This window comes from Myotis daubentonii, chromosome 3 (genome assembly GCF_963259705.1).
Source record: "Myotis daubentonii chromosome 3, mMyoDau2.1, whole genome shotgun sequence".
NCBI classification, from domain to species: domain Eukaryota; kingdom Metazoa; phylum Chordata; class Mammalia; order Chiroptera; family Vespertilionidae; genus Myotis; species Myotis daubentonii.
This window is the reverse complement of record NC_081842.1, coordinates 33,573,155-33,592,335: the sequence shown is the minus strand read 5'-3', so window position 1 is coordinate 33,592,335 and position 19,181 is coordinate 33,573,155. Positions and strand designations below refer to the sequence as shown.

The 19,181-nt window shown below is 35.8% G+C and overlaps 1 protein-coding gene across 8 annotated transcripts in view; it reads right to left on the bottom strand.

The window, feature by feature from the left end:
* The window catches only part of ECT2 (epithelial cell transforming 2), a 60,968-nt gene that overhangs the window by 16,899 nt on the left and 24,888 nt on the right, over positions 1–19,181 (bottom strand). For all 8 annotated transcript variants that reach the window (XM_059687055.1, XM_059687061.1, XM_059687059.1 and 5 more), the window contains 7 exons: positions 14,406–14,525; positions 13,405–13,473; positions 9,913–10,023; positions 9,198–9,294; positions 7,287–7,368; positions 4,208–4,286; positions 3,942–4,061 (listed from right to left, as the gene is read on the bottom strand). In XM_059687055.1, the coding sequence (XP_059543038.1) occupies positions 3,942–4,061; positions 4,208–4,286; positions 7,287–7,368; positions 9,198–9,294; positions 9,913–10,023; positions 13,405–13,473; positions 14,406–14,525 (678 nt within the window). The remainder of the gene's footprint in view (positions 1–3,941; positions 4,062–4,207; positions 4,287–7,286; positions 7,369–9,197; positions 9,295–9,912; positions 10,024–13,404; positions 13,474–14,405; positions 14,526–19,181) is intronic.

The window sequence follows — 19,181 nt, the reverse complement described above, 5'->3', positions numbered from 1 at the left end:
TCATTCCCAGTCCTTCTGCTGTTAGGGTCAGTTTGCATATTACCCTTTTACTATATAGGACAGAGGACTGGTGCATGGGTGGGGGCCGGCTGGTTTTCCCTGAAGGGTGTCCCGGATCAGGGTGGGGGTCCTGCTTGGGTGCCTGGCCAGTCTGGATGAGGGGATGATGACTGTTTGCAGCTGGTCACACCCCCTTCAGTGTGGGGGTCCCAACTGGGGTGCCTGGCCAGTCTGGGTGAGGGGCTGAGGGCCTTTTTCAGGCTGGCGGGTGACTGAAGCTCCCAACCTCTCCTTTTTTACTTTTTTTTTTTTATTCTGGGATTTATTTACCTTCTATGGCTGTCACTGGAACTGAGAGCCAGCTTTAGCTCTGAGGCTCGGCTCCAGCTCTGAGACCTCAGCTGCTGAAAGCAGGTATCTGGGTTTGTTTGGCTTCTATAATTGAAACACTGTTGTAGCTCCAGCTCTGAGGCCCGGCTGGCTGAAAGCAGGTTTCTGGGGTTTGTTTAGCTTCTATAATTGCAACATTGTTTCTTAGAGTGCAGCTCAGAGCCCAGCAGCGGCAGGCAGGGAACCTTGGCTTCCTCCATCATTGGAGCAACCAAGCCTCCTGTTCGCTTCAGCTGCCTGGCTGCTGGCCGCCATATTGGTTGGCAGTTAATTTGCATATCACCCTGATTAGCCCATGGGAAGCGTGTCAGAGGTACGGTTAATTACCATGTTTGTCTATTATTAGATAGGATAACATCGAGAAAGGGGACAGTTAAAAGGTAACTAAACAATAAATTAAACAAATGGTACAAATTATAAACTCAAAGTGCTATGTTAAGATATAACTTTACCTAAACTGGGGATTCCTGCAAAAGTAAGAGATAAACAAAATAACACTGGAAAAACCAGGGGCAAAATCAGAAAGGACCCTGTGATTCACGATGTATTTGAATTCTGTGAATTTTATAAGGTCTTTAAATTGTTTTCATTTCCACGAAAGCCTGGTATGTTATTTAGCTTTTTTAAAAGAACATCTCCTGTGAGGTAATAATCATCAACTGAAAGACATCCACACAAAATGTCTTAGATTAGGTTACTTAATGAATTGAGATTAACCGGTCACCATCATGAATATGACAAAGTATGGCTGAAAAGTATATCTACTTAAGTGTTGGCTAATTAGAAAAGATCAAAAGGCAGTCAGTACATATTCATATTGAAGCAAAACTATGACTCAGATCTATATTAAATATTAAAAGTTAATTTACATTAATGTAGTGATAATAAGCACTAAAAACTTAAATATTTTCACTAATATTTAAATACACATTAAATTAACTTGGTTAAGCAGAATAAATACAATTTTAAGATTTTTTTAAAAAGGAAAAGCAATGACAAGTGTTAATACTTTTTGTTGTTATTGATCATCACCGGAGGATATTTTTCCATTGATTTTTAGAGAGAGTGGAAGGGAGGGGGAGAGACAGAGAGAGAGAAACAACGATACACATCGATTGGTTGCCTCCCATATACGCCCCCACTGAGGGGATCGAGCCTGCAACCGTGGTATGTACCCTTGACAGGAATCGAACCCAGGACCCTTCAGATAAGGGTCCACGCTCTATCCACTGAGCCAAACTACCTAGTATTAATATTAAAGACACACATGCTAGTACATCAAGGTAAAAAACTAAAAAAAAAAAAATATAAAAAGAAAAGTATATTCTTAAATACTAAATTAGTTTAACTTCAGTAAAACATCACCTGCCATATTTAAAAGAAGTCAATATAGATTTTATCCATTTTAATCATTCCTAACTTTCATCTTACTCTTCATTCCAAATTTGCTAAGCGGTTTGGTTATTTGTGATTTTTGTTTTTCAATTTATTAATTTTAGAGGGGGCGGGGAAGAAGGCAGAGAGAGGAGGGAGGGAGAGAGGGAAACATTGATTTGTTGTTTCAGTTATTCATTCATTCATTGGTTGATTCTTGTATGTGTCCTGACGGGGGGTAAGGGATGTCAAACCACAACCTTGGCATATTGGGACAATTTAACCACAGAGCTATTTGGCCAGGACTGTTTGGTTTTTTTCAGACAAACAAGCTAAAGAATGAGAGTTTAGGATTATAAATCTTTAAGTCCAAATTTAATGTTAGAAATAGTATTGTTTCAATTACTATGATTCTGAGACAGAAAAACTAAGAGAGAGTAGAACAAAAAGTCACTGGTGAATGAAATGAGAGGCCAGGGTATTACATAACTGACTGGAAGCTACAGGGAATGACAAATGGCAAGAATTAAAGTGGAAGGTGAGTCAATGAGCCAGTTATAGAATACTTCAAGGAATTTGAAGGGGATGTAAGATTAAAAAAATTAAAGTTAACTACAACTCTCTCGGGATTAAAGGATTAAAACCCAGAATGGATTAGCTGGGAAGTAAAGATAACCTAACCAATTAGATGAATGGAGCCAGTAGACCAAGGACTTCAACAGGAAAATCCTAAAAAAACCTTAATAGTACCTAACAGAGAAGAACTGAGCAACTATGGACAGACAGTAAAACTCCATGATAATGCCTACTCAGGTAAAATATGATTTATCTGCCTCATGAATTTTTATAACTTTCTCAGTTTCTGGGTATGGTCAATTATGTATAGTATTTTCAGTGTCGTTACTTATGTATTTTCTAACATTCCTGAAAAAATGAAAATATTATTTTTCACTAATCTCACAACAAAACTCTGCATTTAACACAGTGAACTTTTGGTGACTGGGTATGACTTATTCTCTAAGAGTCCACTGTGTTTTATAATAATATACATGAAACAAGAGCACAACTCTAGAAGACATGTAGAAAAGGAAAAAAGAAAGAGGTATAGATTTCTTCTTCTTCTTCTTCTTCTTTTTTTTTTTTTTTTAAGGAAACCCATCAAATTACTTTCATGAAAGTAACAGGTAGATACCAAATAACAGAAATGTCAAATTAGTCTTCTGGTGAATCTGGTGAATTAATATCTATTTTATCAAAATGAATAGCTTTATCTCCTGAGATGAAGGAAAATACACTCCTTTATGTTCCACATTAGGCTATTTTAATGTTTGAAAGTACACTATTAACAGAATGAAAGAAAAGAGTTGAAAAAGCAGCCCTAGCTGTTTTGGCTCAGTGGCTAGAGCGTCAGCCTGCAGACTGAAGGGTCCTGGGTTCAATTCCAGTCAAGGGCACATGCTGGGGTTGTGGGCTCAACCCCCAGTAGGGGGCATGCAGGAGGCAGCTGGTCAGTGATTCACTCTCATGATTGATGTTTCTATCTCTCTCTCCCTCTCCCTTCCTCTCTGAAATCAATAAAAATATGTTTAAAAAAAAAAAAAAGGAAAAGCACAGAAATATAATTCAGTTTGTCTGTAGGAATAACATGGGAGGAAAAATTAAACTTAGATGAGAAAATTAAACTTTAGAATCAATGCACACCATCTGATATACTGACCACTCATTTAATCCTGATGACTTAAGGAAGAATCAGGAAATCATAATTCATGATATTACACAATTTATCTCTTTTCAACAAAATACTGATTTCTTTACTTAAATTTCAAAGTAAAGTCATAGCTATGTCATACATCTCTTATAAATATACATGGAAATAAGAAGTTCCTAAAATTCTTTTGACTTAAGCATTTATTTGCATGGAAATAAACTAAATTTTCATTCTGACTTAAATTTGAAGTCATGAAAATTTATCATTCTTCTTAATATTAGGTCTTCTTCTAAAAGCATTCCATTAATAAATAGTATTAAATCAACAATTGGTCTCAATTAAAAAAGTGTGATTATTTAAGTTTAGCTACTTTAAACTTACCTATAATACTTTAATCAAAGCTTGGTTTTAAACATTCAAGGAAGTCATATAAATCGGCAGTATTATATTATATTAAGTACAACTTTACCTCCAGGCAGTCATTGAAGAGAAAGAGGGTTACTTGTTCTCCTCTGTCACAAGGGTGCTCACCTAGAGAAATTGTTTCAACTCGTTGGATTAAGCTTCGGTGAGAAGATAAAAGATTAGCCTGTGTAGATTGGGAGCAAAGAATTTTTTTTTAAGTTATAATTTAAAAGAAAGTGGTGCCAAGACTCTCTTTATATTAAAAATTGCAGAATCTAAAATAACAAGAAAGAGAAAATAAATTTACAATTATCAAAGATGGATACTTACTGGGCATCCATCTACTTCATAAACAACATCAAAAATCTGCTTTTGCGCTTCAGTTTTTCTCTTATCCTCATTAATATGCCTGAAAAATTAATAAGGTTATTTTTAAAACTTTAAAAGCTTAGTGGAACTTAGTTGGTCCCTGGTTAAAAAAACAAAAACAATGACCCAACCAGAGTGGCTCAGTGGTTGTGCATCAACCTATGAACGAGGAGGTCACAGTTTGATTCCCAGTCAGGGAACATGCCCAAGGTTGCAGGCTAGAACCCCATGTGGGGAGTGCAGAAGGCAGCCGATCGATGATTCTCTCTCATCATTAATGTTTCTATCTCTTTCTCCCTCTCCCTTCCTCTCTGAAATCGACAAAAATATGTATTTTTTAAAAAAACTCAAAATAAGAAAATTCAAATTTTAAAAAATGTAGACAAAAGATTTGAACATACATATCACAAAGAAGGTAATATGAACGGCAAATAAGCACATGAAAAAATGCTACCACCATTTGGTATTAGGGAAAAAGCAAGTCGAACCTACAATAAGATATTTCACTACACATCTATTGGAATTTCACAAAATAAAATGACTACTCATACTGAGCGTTGGTAAAAACATAGAGCCACTGGTGTTCAACATATACTGTTGATGGGAATGCAAAATAATACAACCACTTTGGATACAGTTGGGTGAATTTTTTAAAACTTTTATGACATAGCCATTCCTACTAGGTATTTTTTATCCAGGAGAAATGAAAGTATATGTCCATATAAAAATTTATTCACGGATGTTCATAGCAGCTTTGTTATAGACAGACACTGAAAACAATCAAAATATCCACCAACACATGAATTGACAAATGTGGAATACCCATTCAACAGAAAACAATGAAAGGGAATGAACTACTGATATAAGCAACAATAAGGACTAATCTAAAAATAATTATGCTGAGTAAAAAAAAGCCTGACAAAAATATAATATGCAATTTGATTCTAAGAAAATGCAAATTATACTGATAAAAAGAAGAGTAGTTGTTGCCTCAGGATGGGCCGGAGAGGGAGGAAAAGGGATTACTACCACAGGCTATGAATAAACTTGGAGGTAGCGGAAATGTTCCTTAACTTGATAGTGGTGATGGTTTTATGGGAGTATATATATATACCAAAATTAAAAAAACTTTACATTAAACATGTATAATTTGCTAAGAAAAACATACTAAAAACTACTAAAACATAGATCTATAACAAATTAATGTTTATAAAATAAGTATGTGTAATTAATGGTGTTAGAATCCAATTTTAGGGGTTTTTTTTGCTTTTGCTTAAATGGCAAGGACTAGTTAATAGGTGCTGTCTCATTATTTCCTTTACCTTACAGATTATAGTTGTTTCAATCAACCACAATACTAGTAAGCATTTAATCCCTATGCTAAACGTGCAAGAATCCTAAGAATTCAAGGGTGGTTAAATTCTATAAGGCTTACAAACCAGCATCACAACTCAACATTAAAATCGCAGCTTCCTTAGTTGAACATCTATTTAAAATCTACTATGAGCAAGCCATTTAGGGTAGTGATATATTAGAAAGATTTTTAAATTCTGAGGAAGCTTAAATAAAATGTTGAAAAAGAAAGAAATCTTTAATCACCAGTCAATTTGGCTCATTATTCCTAAAGCAGCCCACTTGACACTAGTCCAAAGGAGGCAACAGGTCAAATGACAAGTCTATTCCCTAGTTAGGTTACTTTATAATCTTGGTTTACCAAAATATATTATATATAAATAATAAATAGCATATACTATCATCACTAAACAGGCAAATAGGCCAAGTAACAAGCTCTCAGCTTTTCTCTTTTGTGAAAATATGTTTTAACACTAACTGCCTACTTCAAAGAGTTGTTGAAAGAATCAAGGTAAGTAATGACAGAGTTTGTTAACCATGAAGTGCTTAAAAAAACTATTATCCTGGCTGATAAACATATAAAATATGAATGCAAGCAAAAAACAAAACATGCCTAAAACTCCATAGCAACAGAAACTCTTAATTTGAGCATTATTTTACCGCTGGGCTCTCACTCTTACAGCTAGTAAAGTTCCTTGCTAAGCGTGCCTTTGAAAGTTTTTTTTTTTTTTTTTTAAATATGGTTGTTTCTTATTGTTGTTTTTATTATGTTTTTGTTTTTTTTTTTAGAGAGATAGAGAGAGAAACATCAGCTGGTTCCTGCATACCCCCTACTGAGGATCAAGCCTACAACCCAGGCAAGTGCCTTGATTGGGAATCGAACCAGCAACCTCTCAACGCCTGGGATGACACTTAACCAACTGAGCAATACTGGCCAGGGCATTTTCAAGTATTTTAAGAAACTATTTCAGATTGAAGCACTTCATGAAATCTCAGAAATATTTTAATTGTATCTATTAAATATGATGATATGTAAAGTCCAAAGAGCTGAAGTGCCCTCACCCTCCATGAGTCAAAGCAATACCAACATAGTTTTCAGTTCTGATCATAATAGTCAGGAAAGATCATTTCTGATCAGAACTATGTCTACAAGTTTAACAATCAAGGCCCAAGGCAATTTCATTGAGTTTATACTTTTCATACATCTCCAAACAATCCCAATAATTTAATTCCTTAAAATTCAAGGTAAGAAGCCAAAAGCCAAATGTAAAGTGAAAAAAGTATTATAAATCTCTTCTTTTTTATTTCACCATGTTACATTTGGGCAATTTATATGAATATGAATATGAATATGAATATGAATATGAATATGAAGACAAAAACAAGTTATGATTAGAGGTATACGAAGAAAATGGCTATTAGTAAATTATAACATTTTCAAATTTGTAAACCATTGTTACTCTCTGTACATAATAGTTTAATACCCTAAGAAATGTTTTTGATTAATTAATGTATTCTTATAATACTTTCTCATCATTTTAATGTGTAACTACACTGTTAGAAAAATAACAACAAATATTTTACAAATATTTGTTGATATTTTTCTCCATTTATGATTCTAATTGTTCTATCAATTACATTCTAAATCCAAGGAACAATAAAAAAAAAATTGAAATAATGCACTTACGTCATTACTTCCTTTAGTGATCCAATAGCTTTTTCTAGAGTGCTTTTGTCAGGATTTTCTTCAGCTGTATGTTTCTTAAGATCTGTAATAATAAAATGTTTTTTCCATGATTAACAAAAATTCAATGGTTTTCCATCTAAGACTTAATTAAAAAACACTATCCATCTTAATAGACAGAGACTGATACTTTTAAAGACAATATCCAACCTTTCCTTTCATATATGTAGCATTCCCTTAAGAGCTCTCTTCCTACACATTTGTTAAGGTTCCCACATTTGTTTCTTATTTACTAAACTTGCAGAATAATATGTGACCCATTATTTCACAGCTATCTCAATTTCCTTCTAGTAAAGTTTGAGAACTGCTAGATTCCTTAAACTCCCTCCATGAATGAAAACACCTGGTCCTCAATAGGCTGAGAAATCATTATGTAGCTGTATTTCACACTGGGGCCCATGAGTCCATCATAGAGAGCCTTTGGTGTCCTTAGAGCAGGTTTCGTTTAATTTACAGGTTCATGAGATGCCTAAGCCTTGATTGTTCCTACCCAGGTTGCTCATAATGTTCCTATGCTGTATTCACCTAATGATTCCCTAGTACCACACCCATCTTTTAAATGGATTGATAGAAGAAAATCTTAGAAATCATGTTCATTTTATTTATTTACTGACTTACTTATTTACTTATTGAAATCAAGTTCATTTGATGGATTTCTATAAGTACTAATGAAACAATAATGAAGATAAGCAAAAAAAATACACTGCTTTGCACATATATTTTCTTTATAATCTATAAAATAGGACAGCTTTTAAAGACTAGGAAATAATTTTATATGCTAGTAATTCTAAACTACATTAGTTAAACATAAAGAGAACAAAAATTAACAATTTTTTTTAGTTACTACTATAATTCATGTTAACCCAAATATTTTAAAGAAAAAAATAGATTAAATAGTCAAAAAATCAGCTTCCTTGTCAGCTACACATACCACTGTAGTTAAAGTTTGAGGATCAAAATGCTTTTTTACAGACTTATTCCTATTACTAATTTAGTTTTCATACTTAAATTTTTAAAATATAAAAAATGACACTTGGCCCAAACCGGTTTGGCTCAGTGGACAGAATGTCGGCCTGTGGACTGAAGGGTCCCAGGTTTGATTCTGGTCAAGGGCATGTACTTGGTTGCGGGCACATCCCCAGTAGGGGGTGTGCAGGAGGCAGCTGGTCGATGTTTCTAACTCTCTATCCCTCTCCCTTCCTCTCTGTAAAAAATCAATTAAATATATTTTTCTAAAAAAAATGACACTTGTCCTAAAAATATTCACTACTTTAGAGTAAGCTAAATGTAAAGGCATATACATATGCTTGTCTTTTACTGCAAGCAAAATTTATTCAAAAAATTAACTCTCCGCTATAAAACTCTCTTCCTTACCCATAGTTAACTTTCTAAAATAAATGAATGTTTCAAGTGTTCTACACAACCTAACAAAAAATTGAGCATAAGACCAAATATGTAAAATTTTACTAAGACTCAGAAAAGAACCAAATAAAAACATAGGAATCATCTCTTGTCTTGGGATTTTTGTGGGTGAATGGTGTGTTTACATGAATGTAAACTGATTTTGCATTAGTGACACACCAAGAAATTTAAGGAGACTTTTAGTAGAAAGATAAAAAGTACAATACTGGTCAATATAATTGATATCAGAACAGATAAAGCATTCTCGACCAGACTGAATTTTTGTAGCACCAGTGACTAAGATTATCAATAAGGATATTTTGTATGTAAAAGATATACACTTTAATGCTAAGATCTAAGAAAATTTTAAAACAGAAAGAATTTTCAAATTTTTTAGAACAAAACAATTCTATAAAAACATCCAAATGGTCTAAAAAACGATCGGACAAGTACCATTTAAAAGTAACGCAACACTAGGTAACCTCTGTACTGGTCGGATGAGAAGTTCAACAAGGCTTTGCCGTCCACATTCTGGTTTCGCTTGGTTGATCTGAAAAGAATTCATTCAACAATTTTTAAAAATGGTTTTCCCAAACATTAGACACCCTACATTTATTCGTGCCCTGATGACTAACAGGAAAGCTGGGGTAGCAATGTTCTCTGGCAGATTACTGTGGTTGAAATGACCTCCTGGCCAGCCAAGGGTTAATTAACATCTTAACCAGAAAGTGAGTTACTCTACACACTACCATATATTCCTTCTTAAACAAGTCTTAAATCTACATGACTTATAAGAAAAAAACTTTTAAAATATTATGTAGACTGGATAAACAAAATAAGGCATTGGTAAGAGGGGGGTGGAGGGGAAACATTAAAGGCAAGACAGAATTCCCCTAGAAATATTTTAGGTGTTTGAGAACTAAAACATGTATAACTTTAAAAAAAAATCATAAACAACATTCTCATTCACTTAGCTGCTTCTTAGACCCTGCTACCTAGTATATCAAATCTTCAGAAGCTAAACATCATTGCTACTATCAGAAGGTAGAGCTAAAGTTAACAGGTAACATTAAGGTGTTCTTACATAAATTCATTTTTACTAAAAGCATAATTTTAATGAATTCCTTCAGAAATTATTCTCAGATTTTTATTTTAAAGACTACATTACCTTCAGAAAAGCATGAAATCTTGGTTTCTGTTTTTCACATTTAATAATTGTTTCCTTGCTCATTTCAAAGAAATTAACAAAGGGAGGGTAGGTTTTTACCAAATCTTTTGACTAGAAAAAAGAAAAAACAAACATTAATTTGTAACACCTTTCACCCTTAGACAATAAAACTTGAAGTTGAATGATCAATAGTCACATCTGACAGAGTGCAAGTGTTTAAGTTTCTTCTCATGTTAAATACAAAAATTTATAAGTGAGTTAACTGCTAAACAAAATGCATCAATTGGTACGCACAGCCTGAAAAGTAAACACCGTAAGAAACAAAAGTATATTAAAACTTGTTGTACTGATATAAACGTAACAAGTTTAAAATCTATAAATTTAATTTATGACAAAGGAGCCAAGAACATAATGGAGAAAGGAGTCTCTACAATAAATGGTGCTGGGAAAACTTGACAGCCACATGGCAAAAGAATGAAACTAGACCACTTTTTTACACCATACACAAAAATCCATTAAAAATCTAAGACCTGCAACTACAAAATTCCTAGAAGAAAACATAGGAGGTTAAATTCCTTGACAGGGGTCTTGGCAATGTTTTTGAGGATCTGACTCCAAAGGCAAGGGAAACAAAAGCAAAAATAAACAAATGGGACTATATCAAACTAAAAGGCTTCTGCACAGTGAAGGAAACCATCATCAAAATGAAAAGGCAACTTACTGAATGGAAGATATTTGCCAATCATATATCCAATAAGTTATTAATATCCAAAACACATAAAAAGACATGCAACTCAACATAAAAAAAAACAACCTGATTTAAAAAAAGGGAGAGGGGGCCACAGGAGGATCTAAATACACATTTTCCCAAAGAAAACATACAAAGGCCAACAGGTACATGGAAAGATGTTTAACATCACTAAATATTATGAAGGCGCAAGCCAAAGCTACAGTGAAAGATCACCTCACATCTGTTAGAATATTATCAAAAAGATAAGAAATAACAAGTGTTGGAGAGGATGTGAAGGGAACTCTGTACACTGTCTGTGGGATTAAGTGGTACAGCCACTATAAAAACCAGTATGAAGATTTCTCAAAAAATTAAGAATAGAACTACCATATGATCCAGCAATTCCACTTCTGGGTATTTAACCAAAGAATTTGAAAACACTAATTCAAAAAGATATACACACCCCTATGTCCATTGCAGCATTATCTACACTAATAAAAGAGAAAAATGGTAATTGGCGTACGACGATACCCTTTTCATTGGCTAATCAGGGCTATATGCAAATTAACTGCCAACTAAGATCGGCAGTTAACTGCCAACAAGATGGCGGTTAATTTGCATATGTAGGCACAATGCAGGGAGGCGAAAGGGAAAGCAGGAAGAAGCCCCCTGCCAAGGAGAATCAGGCGACTTTGCTGCCCTGGCCAGTGATAGCAGGAAGTAGGGGTGGAGCCAGCAATGGGAGCTGGGCAGGGTTGAAGCTGGCAGTCCCAGGATCTAGGGGTCCCTTGCCTGGGCCTAAAGCGGAGCCCACGATCGCGGGGCCGCTGCAGCTGGGGGTTCCCTGCCCAGGCCTGACACCTCTGCCAGAGGCCTCAGGCCTGGTCAAGGGGCCGATCCGGTGATTGGTGATTGGAGGGTGATGAGGGTCAACTCCTCTGGATGAGGCATCAGGCCTGGGCGGGGGGCTGAGCCGGGGATTGGGGGGATATGATGGTCCCCTTGCCCAGGCCTGAAGCCTGGGTCAGAGGCGTCAGGCTTGGGCGGCGGGTGGAGCAAGCAATCAGAGGGAGATGGGGGTCCCCTGCCCAGGCATGATTCCTGGGCCAGAGGCCTCAGGCCTGGGCGGGGGCCAGAGCCAGTGATCGGGGGGAGATGGGGGTCCCCTGTCCAATCCTGACACCTCTGGCGGAGGCGTCAGGCCTGGGCAAGGGGCCGATCAGGCGATCGGAGGGTGATGGGGGTCTACGCCTCTGGCCGAGGCATCAGGCCTGGGCAAGGGGCAGAGCCAGCAATCGGAGGGGTCTGGGGGTCCCCTGCCCAGGCCTGATGCCTGGGCCAGAAGCATCAGGCCTGGGCTGAGGGCAGAACCAGTGATGGGGGGAAATGAGGGTCCCCTGCCCAGGCCTGACACCTCTGTCAGAGGCGTCAGGCCTGGGCAAGGGGCCGATCCTGCGATCGGAGGGTGATGGGGGTCAATGCCTGAGGGCTCCCAGTATGTGAGAGGGGGCAGGCTGGGCTGAGGGACACTCCCCCCCCACACACACACACCCAGTGCACGAATTTCGTGCACCGGGCCCCTAGTTTACAATAATGAAGATGTGGAAACAACCTGTGTCTATCAATGGATGAATAGATAAAGAAGATGTGTCTGTGTGTGTGTGTGTGTGTGTGTATTCCCAAAAAAATGTATAAACACACTTTGAATAATTATAAAAGCCGGGTTTATTAAAATACATTTCATTTTCAAAATTGAGCTATCAGCTGTTAAAGTGTGAGACACCCTTTATATATAGTGGAATATTATTCAGCCATTAAAAATGAAATCTTACCATTTGTAATAACATAGATGAAACTGGAGGGTACAATGCTAATGAAATAAGTCAGAAAGATAAAGACAAATAACGTATGATTTCACTCATATGTTTAATCTTTTTTAAAAAAGAGAGAAACAAACAAACAAAACAAAATCATACATACAGGGAAGAGATCAGTAGTTATCAAAGTGGATGGGAGTTCGGGGTGAGTAAAAAAGGGAGAAGGGGTCAATCTCATGGTGAGATAGACTTTTGGTCATCACTTTGTAAGTGTATACAGATGCTAAATTATGTTGTAGAACTGAAACTTATATAATAAAAAAAGTCTGTAAATTCAGAATATAGTAATTAGAATAGATCAATGCAGAACCTAAGAACATGCTATTATTTATTGAAGGATCCAAACCACCATTAAAAGATTAATTATTAGCCAAAAATGCAAACAAGAAAAGGAAAATTGTCTTGGCTAATTGAGGAGACTAAAAGGTATCAAAAGGTATGTGAGAATAATTTGCATATTTGGAATTCTCAAGCAACAACAAAATCTGAGCAGCTACATGGTAAGAATGGAAGTTAGAAGGCCTCAGAAAACAGAGAAGTAGTCTATTAGAAGCTTTTATGCAGAGCAGACAAAATGACAGCAAGAAGTAATATCAACTAAGGAAAAATAAAAATGAAAACTCAGTTAAAGAAAATTTCAGAAAAATCATTAATCTATGGCCATTTGTGAAAGGCAAATAACTTGACATATAATAAAATAATTACAGCACAGTACAACAGTATTCCTAATGATGACCTTGACCTATTGATAATGTTAAGTTTTATATTTAACAAACACAATGTCAAAATTTTAAAAGCTTTCACATTTAAGCATGTAACTTTCATTTCCTACCAATCCTTTATGATATTTAATCTGGAAATTTTAAAAAGAAATAAAATACTTACATATTTAAGAAAGATGTCACCAATGCTTTTGCTTTCATCCCAATTAACAATAAGGCCTTCAAGATCATCCTGAAAAAAACACAAATTAAGACATTTAAAATTATACTGGACAATCTCTTAAATATCTTTTAACATTTTCAAGATAGTCATTTAAAAAAAAAAAAAAGATAGTCATTTTGAAGGTACTTTACACAGTGTGTCCCCTTTATATCTAGAAATAACTGAAATATCCAAGGATTTTGATAAAATATAAGTATTTGATAAATTGCATTTTTATTAACTTATAGATCTTTTATACTTGTATTTGTAATGTACAGTAATATCAAAAGTAAGTTAATATATTTGCTTGAAACATTTTATAATTCAGATTAATCTTTTTCCTGGAAGATGGGATAAACACTAATATGGGTAATTTTGAGAAAACTGATAAATTTAATTCAAGAACAACACAGAAAAAATAAAAAGAAATAAACCTAAACTACTTTTAAGAGCTCAGCTAATCCTCCCCAAATTTACTTTACTATGATTGATTGATACCTGGAAATCATGGATCCTTCACTTAAAATAAAAAATCATTAAAAAGAAAATAGGATTGTCTTATATGATTTTAGCATTTTTCTAACTATAGAGAATTGAATGAAATAAACTCGAAGTCCCTTACAGTTTCACAGTTTCACAAACAAACTGAAGCAAAACAAAAACATAGAACAGAGGAACAATAGTAGAAAAATAACACTAGCAACTACATTTCTCTATAGAAGACTTTGTGAGGCCTTAATTCCTTATTTTCAGGATTAATTCAAATTTAAAAAAAACAACACAAGCAAACAACAAACATTAACAATGCATTACAGCAAAGAACAAATCATCCGAAGGAATAAATGAAAAGTTTTAGACACAAAATTTATTTAGCTCATCAGAAGTACCTGAAAAATCATAATATACATAATAAATATATACATAAAAAAGAATTACTATGAGCCTAACATATACAAATTTACCTTTATCTTAGTGTGCACATCAAAAATATCTGGGATACTACCAAAAATAGTCTTAATCTCTTCTGGTGCAAGGATAGGCCCACCACGTTGTCCTTCTTCTTCCAAAGGTACCTGAAATAACTAAAAGGTAAAAAAAAGATTAGTTTAGGTAGCCTGTGGGGAGGGGGAAGGGAGTGAAACTAACTAATAGTGATAAAGGGGAGATGAAAAGTTGATGAAAAAGAAAAATGATTTAAAAACACTTCTCTAAATTTGAGGCCTTTTTTCTAACATTTTCTATTCTACTTTATCCCATCTATTTATATACTAAAGGCGCAGTGCACAGATTCATGCACCAGTGAGGTCCCACGGCCTGGCCTGTGAGATCAGTGGACCTCTGCACAGCCGCAGCCCGGCCTTACCCGCCAGCTCATCGATCCCACACAGCACAAAGTAGTGCACGAAGTAGTGCACGAAGTGGCAGGCAGGCGGGGAGGAGCCTGAGCCCAGGCCCAGGCCAGGCACCATACCGCTCCCACTCATCCTGGCCACACTGTGCCTGCTACCGCTGCTCAGTAGGCTCGCTGCCACTCTGCAGCGGTCTCCACGTGCCCATCCTAGGGCAATACCGGCGTACCCATGACCTCACAGCTGCCACTTGTCATCGCAGCCTTGCTCCTCATGCAGCAGCCAGCTCGTGCCCAGTCAGTCTGGATGCTGGTCCCGATCCTCGTCCAGATGGCGGAGGGATACACAGGGGGAGTGTCCGCGGGAGAGGGTCAAGCCACCACTGCAGCTGCGCTTGCCAGCCATGAGCCTGGCATCTGGCGCCTGTAGGTCAGCTGAGTGGTGCTCCTGCTGTGGGAGTGCACTGACCACCAGGGGGAAGCTCCTGCGTTGAGCATCTGATCCCTGGTGGTCAGTGCGCATCATAGCAACTGGTCGACCGGTCCTTCGGTCACTTACGCTTTTATATATAGAGACTAGAGGCCTGGTGCACGAATTCGTGCACAAGTGGAATCTGGCCAGCCCCGCCCTCAATCAGGATAGGGGGGCCAATCAAGGGCAGGGCCGGCCGGGGAGAGGGGTTGCGGGCGGTTGGCTGGCTGGCCCCACCCCCTGGTCAAACTCCCGGTCGAGGGGATAATTTACATATTAGCCTTTTATTATATAGGATCTGTGTATATGTGTATATATGCTCTTGTAATAAAATGTTATGTTAGCATCTAACAAAAGTTTACCACACAGTTCTACAAATTAAAAGTGTTAGTATGATACAAGAGTAATTTCTATTTTTATTCAAGTTAGTAAGGAAGAATGCAATAAGCAATCAGTTATTTCCAGACATACACTTACTATAAGTACTAAATGTTTTTAAATGGTAGCACAGAACCTTGGTGTAGGGGAAAGAGACAAGATTTGGAACAAAAGACCTGTTTGTATTTATGTTGTTGCTTGTATCAATCTAAAACAAATAAAAAATAAAGGAGCCCGGCCAGCGTGGCTCAGTTGTTGAGTGTCAACCTATGAACCAGGAAATCAAGGTTCGATTCTGGGTCAGGGCACATGCCTGGGGTGTGCAGGAGGCAGCTGATCAATGATTCTCTCTCATCATTGATGCTTCGCGCGCTCTCTAGCTCTCCCCCCCCCTCCCCCCCGCACTTCCGCTCTGAATTCAATTTAAATACACACACACAAAAAAAAAACTAAAGGATAAATAGCTCCTAGAACTAATATGTGAATATAGTGAAGTCACAGGATACTAGGTCAGCATGCACATGCATTCATGCACAGAGCACACAGACACATCGATCATATTTCTATATACCAGTAATATACAAAGGAATCCAAAATTTAAAAAGTATCATGTACAATAAAAAATTAAAGTATTTAAGTATAAATATACAGCAGATCCTTGAATAAACATCCTTTCATTATAATATTGTTAAATGCCATAGGAATTTAATTCTTATTTATATCAATTAGCCTATGGTCAAACTGGTTTTATTATACGTCGTTTCACTTAAAGTGCCAGAACCTATCAACAATGTTAAATGAAGACTTACTATAATAAAACATATAAATTATGCTGAAAACTAAGGATGCTGATCAAAGAACACATATGGCTGCGGATTGAGAGACTCAACACAGTGTGTGTCAATTCTCCCTCAAATTGATCTATGGATTTAACCCAATACTTATCAAAATTCCAGAACTTTTTATAAACAAAGAAAACCAGATTCTAAAAATGTATATGGAATAGCAAAGGAACTTCTTAGTATGAAACTGCAGTATTCAAGACTGTGTAGTGAAGGGAGAAACATACAAGATCAATAGTAGAGAATAAATTCCAGGAACAAACCCACACAAATATGAAGTAATATTTGACAAAAGTACAAAAGCAATTCAATGGAGGAAGGCTAGTTGTTCAACAAATGGTACTAGAACACTACTTGCAAAAAAATAAACCTCAGCCTAAATATAATTAAAGTATGATCTATTTTTAAAAATCTGATAAATTGGACTTCATTAAAATTAAAAACTTTTTTCCAGCAAAAAACTTACAATGAGAAGACATGCTATAGATTAACAAAAATATCTGCAAATCACATATCTGACAAAGGAATAGTATCATATATATATATATATATATATATATATATATATATACACACACACACATACATATATGTGTGTGTGTGTGTACGTGTGTGTGTGTGTGTGTGTGTGTGTGTGTATAATTTTCAAACTCAGGAGGAAACAACCCAATTAAAAATAATAACAGTATTGTTGGGTTCTTAATATATGTAGAAGTAAAATGAATTACAATGATAGCACATATGCCAGGAGATTAATGGAAGTTGTTTGTTTTTTAAGAAATGTAAAAAAAGAAAGTACATTATAAATACTACGAAATGACATGAAGATTACAAATTGTTACTATTTTTAAGAACTACAACTTTACAACGGTTCATTCTCTTCCATTGAGGACTTCCAATTCTAAGTATGGTGAACCCTCCTTGCTGAAAACAACTGAAAATCTCAAGTAAGAAAAACTTCTTTCTAAATATACCAATAAACTGACAAGACAGTGAAATACCTTCAGAGGCCAAAATCTAAGTGAATGTAGAGAGTTGAACACTAAAACCAACTTTTGCCAAGGACATTTGCCTAAAGTGATGAAAGTTAAGCTTTACCTATGAAAACCTCAGTAGGCACAGAAGACTAACACAAACCTAGTTTCTAATCTACTATCAACTTCCAGTAAAGTTAAAAATGTGTGTGAGTCAGAAATTCCAAATTTTTACTCAGAGTATGTTCTCAAGGAGACATGAGTAAGAATATTCACAGTAGACTACTAGTAAGAGTAAAAACAAAAACAAAACACTGAAACTTAACTCCAATGTCCATTAAAAAGAAAAGTTAAATAAACTGACTTATTCATACAGAAAAATGAATTACAGCTACCTGCAACACAGATGTGTCTCAAAAACATTACTCTCAAGAGAAAAAGCAAATCACTAAAAATATATAGTTATAATTTGTTTTTTCTAAAGATATATGATAGAACTAAAGGAAATAAGCACAAAATTCGAGATGATGATTATCTCTGACGAAGGTAAAGAAACACAATAAAGGTTTCAAACATATTTGTAATCATTTATAAATAGTCCTTTATCTAATCAACATTTAATTTAAAATCCTTAACAAAAATACTCAAACAACCAAAATACATAGTTTTATTAAAAATCTCTCAATAGTCTTAAGATATGTTAAACCATTCTAAAAACTTTCTGGGTTTGCTTTAATCCCCATATAAAATTAGAGAGGCAAAGAACTATTGATTCTACCTTTCCAATACTTCTTAAATTTATCCTCATTTCATTTTCATTTTGATGACTAAGAAGTTCAGGTCATCAAAATCTAATCGAGACTACTGAAATTACCTCTGCATTGGTCTCCTTGCCTCCACAAATTGTCCCCTTTAATATCTCCTTCTGAACCAAGTTATCTTTCTAAAATGCTAGTCAGATGTTATCTTCCCATTCTACAGCTTCCAGATGACAAAGGGCTTTCCTAGTTATGGCACAGGCATCTTATCTCAACTCTCACTGTATCCAAACCCTATCCCCACCCTCATTCCCTTCATACTACCCTAATCTTTAATCCCCCTAGACCAGCGGTTCTCAACCTGTGGGTCGCGACCCCTTTGGGGATCAAACGACCCTTTCACAGGGGTGGCCTAGGACCATCGGAAAACACATATATAATTACATATTGTTTTTGTGATTAATCACTATGCTTTAATTATGTTCAATTTCTAACAATGAAATTGGGGGTCACCACAACATGAGGAACTGTACTAAAGGGCCGCGGCATTAGGAAGGTTGAGAACCACTGCCCTAGACTATGCTCAATACCTTGAATATACATCTTCAATCATCTGTATTGCTTGCAAAATTTCAAATACACAGCCCAATGATATTCTTTGCATGTCCCAATCAGACTCATACTTTAAAATCCAACTCAATTTTTTTCCTTATCATGCTTTTTCCAATGTTCAACCTATCAAAAATTCCAATCCAACACTTCCCTAAACTGGAAGAAGAATAAAACAAACCTCACAAATCTCCAAATTATCTTAACTAAACCTCCCCCATGATGCATAATAACCTTCCGCTTGATATTACAATTCTGTATGTATATTCTATCTGCTCCCCTTTCAGTCCAAATCATTTAAAACAAAAACGCTCTTTAACTCTTGGCGCAATATTAACTTACAATTTTATTATTAAC